Source organism: Arvicola amphibius, chromosome 7 (genome assembly GCF_903992535.2).
Source record: "Arvicola amphibius chromosome 7, mArvAmp1.2, whole genome shotgun sequence".
Classification (NCBI taxonomy): Eukaryota; Metazoa; Chordata; class Mammalia; order Rodentia; family Cricetidae; genus Arvicola; species Arvicola amphibius.
The window spans coordinates 799,330-813,230 of record NC_052053.1 but is presented as its reverse complement, the minus strand read 5'-3'; the positions used below and the strand labels follow the sequence as shown (position 1 = coordinate 813,230).

At 34.7% G+C, this 13,901-nt stretch overlaps 1 protein-coding gene across 1 annotated transcript; it reads right to left on the bottom strand.

Annotated features, from left to right (window-relative positions):
• Positions 1–7,765: 7,765 nt before the first annotated feature.
• On the bottom strand, positions 7,766–8,707 carry LOC119819119 (olfactory receptor 8K3-like). The gene has a single exon (XM_038337158.1). It carries the CDS (start codon positions 8,705–8,707, stop codon positions 7,766–7,768), a length of 942 nt encoding a protein of 313 aa, XP_038193086.1.
• Positions 8,708–13,901: the final 5,194 nt, after the last annotated feature.

The window sequence follows — 13,901 nt, the reverse complement described above, 5'->3', positions numbered from 1 at the left end:
AAAATTGCTGTAGGTACAAAAATCACCTATGACATACACCCTTTTGAGTTGTTATACATGGAGTGTATTGTACTAGAATCAAATTTCTATGTAAGAAATCCTATAGAATAATTTGATAAATTTGGTATAAAAGTGGCCAATGAGTATTAATACTCATTAATAATATGGTAGAATGTTATATGAGAAAAGTATTTCAAAAGCAAATTTTTTTCTCATTTTTTTTATTAAAAATTTCCAACTCCTCTCCTCCTCCTCCCCTTTCCCTCCCCTCCCTTCCACTCATACCCCCACTCCACCCCTCTCCAAGACAAAGAGCAATCTGGGTTCCCTTCACTATGTTAAGTCCAAGGTTCTCCCAGCTCCCCCTAAGTCCAGGAAGGTGAAAGCAAATTTTTAAAAACACAAATTATAGAATACATTTGTTTATATAATGAGTCTCCAATGTGTTATACATGAATTATATACCATGAAATATTTTTGAACATTTTTAATTGTTATCAAATTATATGTAAGAATTATGGTTTTGTAGGGTAGAGGTAAGATTCCATCTCACTTTATATTCCAATATGGCATTGATCTCATTGCAATTAGCCTACTTCAATTTCCAATAGCTTTAGTTACTTCTATGTGTACCCTGTCCACTCCTCCATATTCTTTAAAGTATATGCAGATCATTAATAATCTTTCAAAAATAACATACATTTTATTTTTGTAGTAAATGAGAAATTGGAACTTTATTTCTCATGAGTTATGCTTTTGTCCTAGATGCACAATGAAAAGGTACAGTTTGCAGAAGATAGAACTAAAACACATTTCAAGTAAATAGCCAAACTAACTAAGAGTCTTTATATTAGTTTGCTGAACAGTATATGTCCATCTCCTAAATTAATGTAAATGTGACTTGTACATATTTTTACGCAATACAGAAATTTATATATCCAAAGCACAGTACTTGAATGACACTCTTGAAAAGGGGCAAGGATTACAATTTGCCTTCATTGAGCAGCTAGTGGAAAACCAAGCTTCTGTGCACATCTCTTGACTTACCTCATGCTGTTTTATATTTGTCATTCCCGGAACCATGACTCCCTCTCGAGTCGTCATCACCGCGTATGTGCTCTCACATTTGTGATGAAAACATTCCTCCTGTCATGCTACTTCATTGTAAAACTTGATTCCCAACCCCACGAAACTCACGTAAAACCCATGTGTTTGAGTATTTTCAAACAACTAAATCTAGAAATCCTAAATTATAGAAAGTAATTAGTTCAGTTGTTTACTGGATTGCAAAAGAAGATGCAATTTCAAAATTTCATTGTTTTCTCAATCATATAAAATGAAGACTTTCAGTATTAAAACATCAGTATTTTTATATTCTCTATTAAGAGATCAATGTTTCTTTTTTTCTTTAGTGTAATTTATGTATCAGGATACTGGTAGTGAAAACTCTAAGACAAACACTCATTTTGGGTATAAAATTTAATTTCAGTATTTTCTCATTATTCCCATTGGTCCACGAAGCTTGATTTTAATTCATAGACAGACCTGTTAGAAAATTATTCTTAAAAGAACATGAAATGAGTACAAGCTCCACTTATCTAATGTTTGTTTTTTCATAGTGAAATCACTTAGTGTAGAATGACATAGTTATATTTGAAATGTCAGGTTCTAGACTCAATAATTCCTCAAGTGGAATGAAATTTCGTCTTACCCAAAGAACAGCAAATGAAGGTTTGAGTTTTCTGTGGATATTGATAAGTTAAACAGTTTTTATGTGCTTATTCATTTGTGATGAAGCCCAGAGGAGACAACCCTGGGGGAATAAGCTCCAATTGTGTCCTGGTTGAAAATAACAAGCTAATGAACTAAATTCAATTAAAAAATAATGATCAAATAATAAAGCTTTCTTTAATAACATATATTTACTGACATTTTCCTTTCTTTCCTAAAAGTGTAATTTGTATTGTACAAGATAGGAGACTGTATTCTGATATTTTAATACATGCACATCACGTACTTTGATCTTCTTTACCTCTAATATCTCCATGGTTTTCACATCGCCTGCTAATCATATTCCCTTTCTCACATATTCTTATCTCCATTGTCCTATCCTATGTCTTTTATCCTGGTTATTAATATGCATATTTGCAAAGTAACTGAACTTCATGTCACTTTAGCTAAACAACAGAATTATTCACATATATCTCTAGGGGTATGATTTTCCTAGCCATGGGATTTGAGCCAGTTTACAGTACCAGGCATTGACTTACTTCCTGTGAAATGTGCCTCCAATCCAATCAGAGAGTAATGTGCTACCTCCATATCAGTGCTATCACAATATTACAAGTAGCCACATATTTCCCGGTATGTTGTTATCATAGGTCACAGGACACATGATTTGAAGCCCTTTCTCAAAGGCAATCTGCATAGCACACAATGGCAGTATAAAAGCTGGACATCAGGGAGGAAACTGCCAATGGTTCAGGTTTATTTATACAATCAAGGTGTGTGGTGACTTCAACAACAGAATCTAGTTGTCCTGGGCAGCATGCAGGAATGGCAAGAGTCTGTATGGCTTTGTGGTCCTGTGGGGTCTTCCTGTCAACAATTCAACAAGGAGATATGGTGAACCTGGGGCTGGGTTTTTAAGTCATTGTCTCAGCTTGTGTTTGCTATTGCTGTGAAGAGACATCATGACCATGACAACTTTAACAAAGGAAGCATTTATGTGTTTTCTGGCTTACAATTCAAAGGTTCATTACATCTTTGCGGGAGTAAGGTGGCATGCAGGCAGAGGTGGTCCTGAAACTCAGACTACTATACCTTGCAGACAACTGAAAATCAACTGACACATTGGGCAAGATCATCAGTATTTGAATCCTCAAATCCTGCCACCACAGTGACATCCTTCCTCTAAAAAGACCATACTGCCTTACCTACTCCAGCAAAGCCACACTACCTAACTGTGCCTCTACCTTTGAGATTTGGGGGTTATGGAATTATGGGGGTCAATTACATTCAAACTACCACATCATACCCCTTGGAGCCCATAAACTTGTAGCAATATCATAATGCAAAACACATTTTGTCAAACTTCAAAGATCCCCATAAACTTCACACTCTCAACAATGATTCAAAGTTGGAAGTCCAAATCTTTTCTGAGACACATGACGATTTCTTAACTGTAATCACCTGTGAAAATCAAAGTAAAAAAGCAGCTCACACACTTACAATAAATAAAGGCACAGAGGATACATAACCATTCCAAAATTCAGGAAAGGGAACCAAGCAAGGATATGTAGAACCAAAAAGGACAGGGGAACAGCTGGACAAACTTCAAACTCTGCATCTTCATGCCTGATAACAAATGCTCTTCACATCTCCAATTCCATTCACCTGTGCAAATTGCAACACAGCTCTTTCTCTTTGCCTGGTTTCCACTCCTTGTTAACAGCTCTCCTCAGCAGATATTCTGTCACTCCGGCATTTCTAACATCTTCGTTATCTACAACATTCCAAATGGTGAATATTGGGGATCCACTCATGATCTTCTGGAATCATCCAGATGGTTTGAGTCACTTCTATAGCTCTGCCCTCTGAAATACACACAGCTCATCTGGGTAACTGCTAGTTTGACTCAGCTACTATTGCTGTTTTGGTGGTCATCTTATGGTACTGGCTTGTCCAAAACAATGGGATCTTCTGTTGCAACTTGTCTTCACTTTCTTCAACAGCCTCTCATCAGACTCTCTTCATGGTACTAAGCTTCAGTTTCTTTGCATGAGCCTATCAGTTCTAGGACTTGCACTGCCACTATGACTGCATCTTCACCAATGGAATTTTGTAGCCTCTCACTGTTCCAAGCCTCAGCTGCTCTCTGTTGAAGTTTTGCATGCTTGTTCCTGCTGTCTGTTGTAGTCAACATTGCCTGGGGGAGGGGCATTAAATCTTGGCTGCCTCTGGAACACAACTACTCTGTATTCTCAGGAAATACTTCCTAGATGATTTCACCTTAGTGATGCTAGTCTCTTCTCAATAATTACTAATTACTTAGCTCCATCTGACCACCATCAAGTATCCCACCAAAGCAAAATTTTGCTTTAGTAGTTCTGGTGTCTTGTTAATCACAGCTGATTCTTCAGACCCAGCTGTCCAGAACCACAGGATCACAACTCCTTTCTTTTATCCTTAATGCTAAAGCTAGAACCACATGGCCAATGCTTCCAAGTTCTGCTGCTTGCTGAGACTGGAACATGCCCTGTTTAATTGAATTGTTGGACTCAAAGTCCAAACATCAGGGAGGAGTTGCTCCAGACACCACTCACACAACCACAATTGATGCAAAAGCAAGAGGATTTTTATTCTGTCATGACAGGGCCCTTCAGGTTCAGGATATGAAGGACATCTGATAGCTGTTGTAGCCCATCTTTTAAAGCAAAAAGCCACAGAAATTGGGGGGGGGGGGAACCTGAGGGTTGTTTTCCGACTAATTGGATTGGGTTATTTAAAGGGTTACTAGCAGTGATTGGTCTGTACCAGGGCAGGAGAATAGCTGGGTGAGGTAAGGGTGGTCCATCCTGACCTTGTTCCAGTGACTGAATCAATATATCAGGAACTGAGTCAATATCTGTGGGTTGTCTTTGCCTCAATTCCCAGAATGGAGTTATGTTTGAAGATTATTTACAAGGACATAGGAGGATGAACAATCCAGCATGGGGGGAGGGGCGACTGTCCCATTTCTAAATGCTAAGAGGCTTCAAAAATGTGTTTAGAGCTGAGAGGCCTCAGAAATGCATTTAGAGTCTTTCAGAATCTTCACCAAATTTCTGCCTTTCACTGCCTAAGCTTGGTTGTCCTGAAACTTACTCTGTAGACCTGGCTAGGTTTGAGCTCATAGAGATGGGCCTAGCTCTGCCTGCCTCTCCCTCTGGAGTGCTAAGATTAAAGGCACATACCACCATTGCCTGAGGGCACTATTCCCTTTATTCCACTTCTTAATCCCGTTATCTCTTCGAAAGAGGATTTAGATCCATTCTCCTTTCTGACTCCCTTTCTCTCCTCAAATATTTTTTTTCTTGATCATATTGCTTCTTTCTCTATGAATCTTCATTAGAGTTACCACTAATATCTACAGCACAGAGTCTAACATAAAGTGCTTTGAAATTTCTTCTGTAAATTTAATTAATTCAAAACTCTTCACTTTATCCTCAGGCAGACTCTTCAGTCAAGGGCAAAAGGCAGCCATTTCCTTCACTAAAATGTCACAAAAACAATTTCAAGGCATCATACTAAAAATTCTTCTCTGAAACTCTAGAAAAAACTCCCAGTATTTTAAATCATTGAAAGCACCATTATCTTCCATGCCTCTACTAGTATGTCCCTTTAGGCAATACTTAAACATTTCACTGCTTTCAAAACCAAAAATACCATAGTCCATATTACTCCAAACAAAAGCATTGTCAGGCTTATCACAGCAATACCCCAATCCCCGGTACAAGTTTCTTTCTTAATTAGGATTTCATTGCTACGAGGAAACACCATGACCATGACATCTCATTTATAGGAAACATTTATTTGAGTGGGTTTGCTTACAGTATTAGAGTTTTATTCCATTATAATTATGATGGGAGAATGGTGGTATGTGTGCAGATGTGGTGTTTGAGCTGAGACTGGTATACTTTGCAGACATCAGGAAGTCAATTGACAGGACATATTGAGTATAGGAAACCTCAAAGGCTGCCCTCACAGCGACACACTTTCTCCAACAACACCATATCTCCTAGTGGTAGCACTCCCTATGTGATTATCAGATTATGGAATTATGGGGTCCAATTACATTCACACTACCATATCCATGTAGGATATCTCCCTTCCAAATATTTATTTTTACTGTGGATTTATATTTTACTTTAGTGATCAGTAAGCAGATTTCCAAATGCCTTTTAAATATTTTTCCTTTATGATAACTTTCTGTACTTTTTAGTTTTTATTGTCAACTTCAAAAACCTAGAGTTTCCTCAGAGAAAGAATTACCAGTGAAGAATAATCTAGACCAGGTTTTCTGTGGACATATCTATGGGATATTATATTGATTTTAAATTAAGCCTCATTATTCCATAGGCGGGAAGCCCTGAACTGTTTAAAAAAGAAGACTGGATATATGGTAGATTATATTTAGGTTTGAGAAGAATTCTCCATACCTATTTCCAGGATGGAGGAAGAGACCTGGTCAGTCGTCCTCATCAACTGCTTTTTTTCTAAAGTGGTGTGATTTCCTACTGCCTTTAAATACTTATCCCTATGCTTGCAGATACGTGTGGATCTTACTCCTCATCAAAGGAGCTTCTCTTAGCAACAGCTGGAAACCGGTATAGAAATATGCAACTGGTCAAACTACAGATAACAATTGAATTGGGGTGCCCCCCACAATGGGTACATCTGCAATATAATCGGTGTACTGAAAACTGAGGGATCATTACAGAAGAGAAGGCAGAAAGACTGTAGGAGTTAGGAGACTAAGAAGTCTTCTGTAAGATAGTTTTTCCTATAAATGATAGAGAAGTTGCACCCGTGAACTCACAATTTGGTTGCTTTAATGAGACATGTATGATGGCAACACTATTTGACATGCCAACCTATATGGAAGAAATCTTGCAGGACACCAGTCTAAACACTTGTACATATGAGCAACAGTAAAGGGGTCAGCAAGTTGTATTTATATATTTATTTAAATATATGAAAAGTAATAATTCGGGGTCAAGAACACGATTTCCCCTTACTGTGATGAATGTGAAAAAACTTTTAATATTAAATCAAGCCTAAGTTTCATTTTAAAATGGAACTTCATATATTATTAGTCACAAATATTTCTGGAAATTAAACTGGAAGGATTTTTGGAGAATGGGATTGCCCCTTTCCCATAAATTTTTCATTGAATTCAGGAGTCTAACTGCTTTAATCTGGTTTTAGGGTGGTGGGAGGAGAATTACATTCTACACAAATTTCAACTTTAAGGTCTTATTCAAAAGAATGTTTCAATGGTCTTAATGACTGTTTAAATGAAAAATAATAGTGCCCCTTTAGTGATGTAATAAAGCTAAGATCACAAAATGTGTTTCAAAAATATTCTCATAATCCTTAAATTACCTACATCTTCATACAAGATTTATTTATGTTTGTGAATCATTACTATATGAATTATTAAAAAACTTTGATTCAAATTTTTCCTTCACTGGATGACAAAAATCTGATTTTAACTTTAAAAGCATGTTATTAGCAAATGTGAACAAACATATAATGAAGCATAGACTATGTATTTTAAGAGATGGTATGTTTTGAGATTTACAAAGAGTGACCATCCATTAGAGAAAACAGTTATTAAAAACACAAATACAAATACAGCTAAAACTGTAAAGATGGAAAATAGCATTTATAAATACTACATAATATGTTATCTCTCTAGTATACCTATAGTTGTTCCTCAGAGAAACACAGTATCCAACAATGGTTTCTACTTTTATGGTATTGAGACCTAAACCTATTTTGTACTGTAGATAATTAACTACTATGCCATAAACACCTGTTCCCAAGTAAGACAAAATCTTTTCATGAATACTTAATGTAGTATTTATGGCACATAGAAATTTAAATCTTAGCCAACAGTGTCAATTTTTAATTATAGATTGAGCTTTGTGTGCTTCCTGTACCTTCTTTGAAGTGGTTCACATTTGTCCCAGATATGTAGGATTAACGTTGTATAAAACCCCTAAGTAAAGGTATTGCCAATATTTCTCCAAGTCCTGTGTAGGGAAGATTTTACATCCTTATTCCTCAAAGTATAGATCAAGGGATTCAACATTGGGATGACCAGGGTGTAAAAGATGGAAGACATCTTATCAGTGTCAATGGAATGGCTGGACTGGGGCTGCACATACATAAAGATCAACGTCCCATAGAACACTGTCACCACGGCTAGGTGGGACCCGCATGTGGAGAAAGCCTTCCGCCTGCCCTCTGCAGAGTTCATCCTGAGAACTGCTGTGAGAATAAGCATGTAGGACACTAGGACAACGAGGAGAGAGACGATTAAATCAAAAGCTGCAAAGATCATAACAATAAATGCTATTTCCTCCGCGTTTGAACAGAGTAAAGACAGCAGGGGGATGCAGTCACAGTAGAAATGGTTAACGACATTGCAGCCACAGAAGGATGAAGTGAAAATCTTAACTGTGATGAGAAGAGACACGGATGTGCAATAAAGATACGGCATTGCCATAAGAACCCAACACACCCTTCGTGACATGAGGACAGTATATAGCAGAGGCTTACAGATGGCCACGTAGCGGTCGTACGACATTGCTGATAGAATGAATAGCTCACTACCAATGAATACAAGAAAAAAAGCTAGCTGTGTGGCGCAAAGGTTAAATGAAATTGTATTTTGATCTCTAACAAAATTTCCCAACATTTTGGGTCCCACAGCGGTAGAATATCCAAGATCTGTAATAGCCAGGTGTCTGAGAAAGAAGTACATAGGAGTTTGGAGGTGATGGTCCACTGTGGTGAGGATAATGATCCCCAAATTGCCTATCATTGTGGTCATGTATATGGCAAGGAACAGCCCAAATAATGGGACCTGCAACTCAGAGCTGTCAGAGATGCCCGTTAAGATAAATTCAGTCAATACTGTGATATTGTGTTCCTTCATTCTCCTGTATCAAAAAACATAATTGATAAAGACATTATTAGAATTAATCGCATAAAAATACTTGGCATGCAAAACATTAATTATATAACACTATTGAAATATGGCGCATATATGGTTTGTGGGCATGTTTGAAAATATACATTTTACAATTTTGTTAAGAAGACTTCCACAACTACAGATCCATGAACGAAAGACTGACTCAACAGATAATAGTATTATATTTATATTGATATTTACATGACACACTGGAAAAAAAGAAGGCTCCATTGACATATAATACCTAAACAGTATATAAAACAGTTAACATCATATTGCGTCCAATAAAAATATTATCTAAATTATAAATAATGATGTGTTTGGAAAATTGAGATGGGTACATAGTACAGACATACAGGATATGAAAGCTAGATTGGAAAATAAATAAGATAGACATAAAAATATGTAAAAAAGTTTACATATTATAATGTAAATTAAGGCTACCTAAAAGAATAACTGAAAATTTAAAAAAAAAAGTATATAAAATTTAGGAATCATGCCAACGTGAAAGCGGGAAAATGTTATAGTATACTATCTCTACATAAAAATTACAGGCAATTAGTTACTCTGTGGCAGGTGAATCCCTTCATTATTTGTCCAAGCTAATGTTGTTTTCCATGAAATTATGCACACATAACATGCACACACACACACACACACACACACACACACCCCATCATAAAAAATTCCCTGGTTTTATTTATGTATTTGGATGTGTGTATGTGTTTGGTGTTTGTGACTGTGTAACTATAATTGTAACAGAAAATGAAGTTATCAGTTTAAGAGTAAGGGATTATGGGAAGTGTTATAGGAAGAAGCCATGGATGGGGCTAGAAAAAGAAAAGTGGAAAATGTTATATTTTGATTAGAAATATAAAAAATGTAAATGTGGTATTTGGTTAGTAAATTGTATTAGAATTCACATTTTCTAGCTGTTGCAGTCATGTAAATGTAATTGTTAAATGGTATTAATAACTAATTTGACAATGAGGTATATTAAACATTTACATAAATTAGAATTTCTATTGAGCAACTTGTAAAGTTCATTGTATTCCATAAATTAAAGCATTGTTTTTATTAGAGAAGAGACAGAGGAATATCAAGTAGTGGAGAGAGACAAAATACGGTAACATGGCGTTGAACATGATCGGAATTTATCATATGTGCATTTAAAATGTCACCGTCAGACTCGGTTTTCCTACAATTCATACATAGTATTATTTTTAGATATCTAGCATCAAGGGAGATGCGGGTGTTGCAATCTCAGAACACCTGGAAACCGGGAGAGTGAAGATGAGGTGGTAAAGGTCATTCTGCCTCCATAGTAAAGTTGAGGCAAGGCTGGGCCATTAGAAAAGTGTTAGATAAAAATGTTACATTAACAAAAAATTAATAATCCTTAATAATCCTTTCGAGTACAGTTAGTCATCCCAAAAGTGTTGCTAAAATTGACAGATACTAGAGTGATTTTCTAAAAAATTTCAGTTGACACAGAAAATTGTTTTCATGTGAAAAAATAATTCAATTTTATATCATACAGCTGTAATCTAGAACCCATACTGATTTTGTTTATTCAGAGTTTACTTAGGGTATGTAATTTATTTAAAAACTATAATCTTATATGAAAGAAACCATTCTGTGTTGTTGGGAAAGAAAAAGTATCACAAAATTACTCATTTTTTCCATGGTATATAAAAGTCATTTTCAATGATGACATTTTAATATATTTATTTCTATTTAGAAATGGTAACAACAATTTAATTGAAAGAAGTTGTGTGTGTTTGTATGCGTGTGTTCTTTGTCAGGTTTTTAAAGGTGAGTGAACAGAGAAGAGACCAATAGTGTTGAACATCAGGATGAATTCAGTCATCACCATGTTAGCAGGAGATATATTCACATGAATTTTCCTAAACATTATTCCTGTCCAAGTACAGTTTCATGTTCCTTGAAATATGCATACTTGTGTGCAGCAAAGCATATGAATTTTTTCGTGCCAAATACTGGAGATGTACTTGGAAATAGTAGCAAATTAGTTAAAACAAAGGTTTTGATGTTACACAATTAAGGCTAATAAAAATCTTTCTTATTCTCAAGGATGGTATTATAAAAAGACAAAAAATTGACATTTGGCAATTGATCTTGTAATTCTACATTGCATTATAGATATAAAACAACAATTTTAAATGTATTTATATATTAATGAAATAGTTGTCATATATTCATATTAATATAACATTTACACAAATGTTTAATGTGGTCATGTATGTATATATTAAATGTGACATATGCGATATATTCATATTAGTATAACATGTATATATAAACATTTAAGTGCAATTTTTGAATCCTCAATGCAATATAACATGAGAATTTATCTACATGTTTATGTATAATTACATAATTAATGTATACATTAGCTGTGCTTAGAAAAATCTGAATACAGCTAATAGTACAGAAGTTACTAAATACATCATGATGTTTGGAAAGTGAATCAAAATTATTATTTATTCAAAGTTAATAAACAGCTATTATTTCATGTAAAAATAACAGCCATTAATAACTTTTAGGTTTTTTATTTACACACTTCACAACAGAAATTAGAAGGACAGTCATCCTTGTAAATACAAACACACAAATTTTCACAATTATATAGGGAGCTTATTGTATATAAATTTGCATTTCTTAGAATACTGTCTGCATGAATATTACTACCTTATATCCTCCCCTCCATCTATGCATCTTCCTTATATATGAAAGCAAATCAGATCATAGCATTTGGAAAATACCTTAAATAATTTGTAGAATTCTATAGAGCTTAAGTATTGCTTCTAGATCTTGCTGATATTTGGATTTTAATCATGAAATATAACACTCTTGACTGTATCTAATAAGCATCTACAGCCTTCTAAGTAAAAGGAGATGCTGGTGTTTCATTTTAGCTGTACTGAAGTTCAATGAAAATAAATGTATAGCTATTTCAAACTTTGATATTCATATTGAGCCTTTTGGTTTATGTTATAACACCATGATCCAGAAAAATTTAGTCATCTTCTATCATGAAAAAATGGCATCATGTCATTACCACAGAAATGGATACGTGAAAATCCCGAGATACTAACAGTGTTAGTATTACAAGATGGTTAGCAATGAGTCTCACACAAATTTTTATTTAAAGAATGATTGAAAGACAAAAATTATCTATGGACTTTAAATACCTGTTTGGAAGGAGGTTGCATGATTTCTTTTCCAAGAAGTTCTCTCTCAAAACGTGAACAAGATAAGCAAGCAAAAATCACAACATCCAGACTATGCTTTTTAATCAATGGTTTCTCTTTCTTACTTCTGCCCTTTTATGCCTATAAAATTATATGCAGACAGAAATATTTTTCAAACTGAAATAGCAAGTGTCATTTCCCAGACTGTTAACTTAGTAGAAGATACAAAAATAAAAACGAAGAATAAAGCTCATGGGTCTGAATCTATATCATGGAAAAGCAAGAATTGCAGACTGTGTCAGAGATAGACACTTACACTACACAAGAAGGCCACAGCAGTAGTTAGCCATTACCACTGATCTACACACAAAACCCCAGGAAACTTTCTGTCTTTGTTACCTGGAATAAGGCTCCTCTCCCAATTCTTTATCTTGTTCCTTAACATGGAAATTTTAGGATAATTTATAATGTGAAAACTTTAGAGGCTCTCCTGAAGGAATTGTTGAATAATTTGTTGATGACCCTAGAGTATTTCATATGGTCCAATAATTGTTAGGGAAAATTTTTAATCAATTTATTTCTATCTTTCCCTCTCTCTTAAAACCTGTTTCTGTGTTTTATACAAAAATATCAGTCAGTTTCAAGTAGAATATTACTCAGCTTAAAGCAAGATGTCCTGCCACTTGTAATAGTAAAGATAATCTTAAGACCATGAATAAAATATATCAGTTATAGGACAAACACTTGCTGCCATCTACTTGAGGAGTTTAGAGTAATACACCATAGTAGAATCAAATATTGAGTTCAAAGGAAGGGAGGTGTGAGAAATGATTATTTATTAATACATATAGAGTTTCAGTTGTACTAAAAACATTTTGCCACAATCTTCTAAGAAGCATTTGTCTTTGCCTAGGTGGGTCTCTGTGTATACAAACACACACTTGAATACATGCACCAAACATATATCACACACACACACAAATGCACATGTGAACACACACACACCACATAATTTCTATGAAAGTAAAGTATTTCCTTTTTTACAAGAAAATATGCTAGGCAATTCTAAATAAAAATAATTGATACTCAATAGAATGATTGCATGATGATTTAGTAATTCTTATCACAATATATTTATTTTACTAATATAATGAATTGTATGTATTAGCATTTGATTTGCTGTTCTGATTATTTTATTGCACGATGATAATAAAAATCACCATTAACTTTATATTATAAATTAAATAGAAAGAATGTTAAATAATGATAAACACTGGAAGACAGGACAGAGGTTAGCTGGGACAGTGAACAGAAAATGTTCTGAAAACAGAAAGTATGGCCATCAATGCATCTACAAGCTCACTAGAAGAGAAGCATGGAGCAATTGATAGTATTGTCTGTATTTTCTCATGTAATTTTAATAAGTTATATACTCAGAAAAAGTCCTCTGCACATGGGTATACAGTGAAAACCAGTGGAAAGCAGCCAACATATGGTCCCACACTACATGGTCAACATGGAGCAGGCATTTTCTTCTACTGAAATTAACAAATATACCATCACAAAAATGAGGTGCTATTTTCCCTTTGACAGCAAAGATAGTGATTGCTCATTACACAAAAATATGCATCAAGTACCTGAAAACAAGTCAGTGAGAAAAAAGCTAATTCTGGAAGTTTCTATGGCAGAACACAGAGAGTATATTTTAATGAGTTTATTCACCAATAAGCACAAGTACAGTGTATTAGAAAAACTTAAAGACTAAATCGAAGCTATATGGTACCAAAACTCAGTTGTGTTATGTTATTAGTATCTCTTGAGCTGTATATGAAAGCAAGAAACCTTAAGAATTCCAAATAACATAGGGACATTTGAGCCTAACTATATACTGTAGTAATTCTAGTCATTGTGTGACCATGAGTCTGCTGGCAGAGTATCAGAAT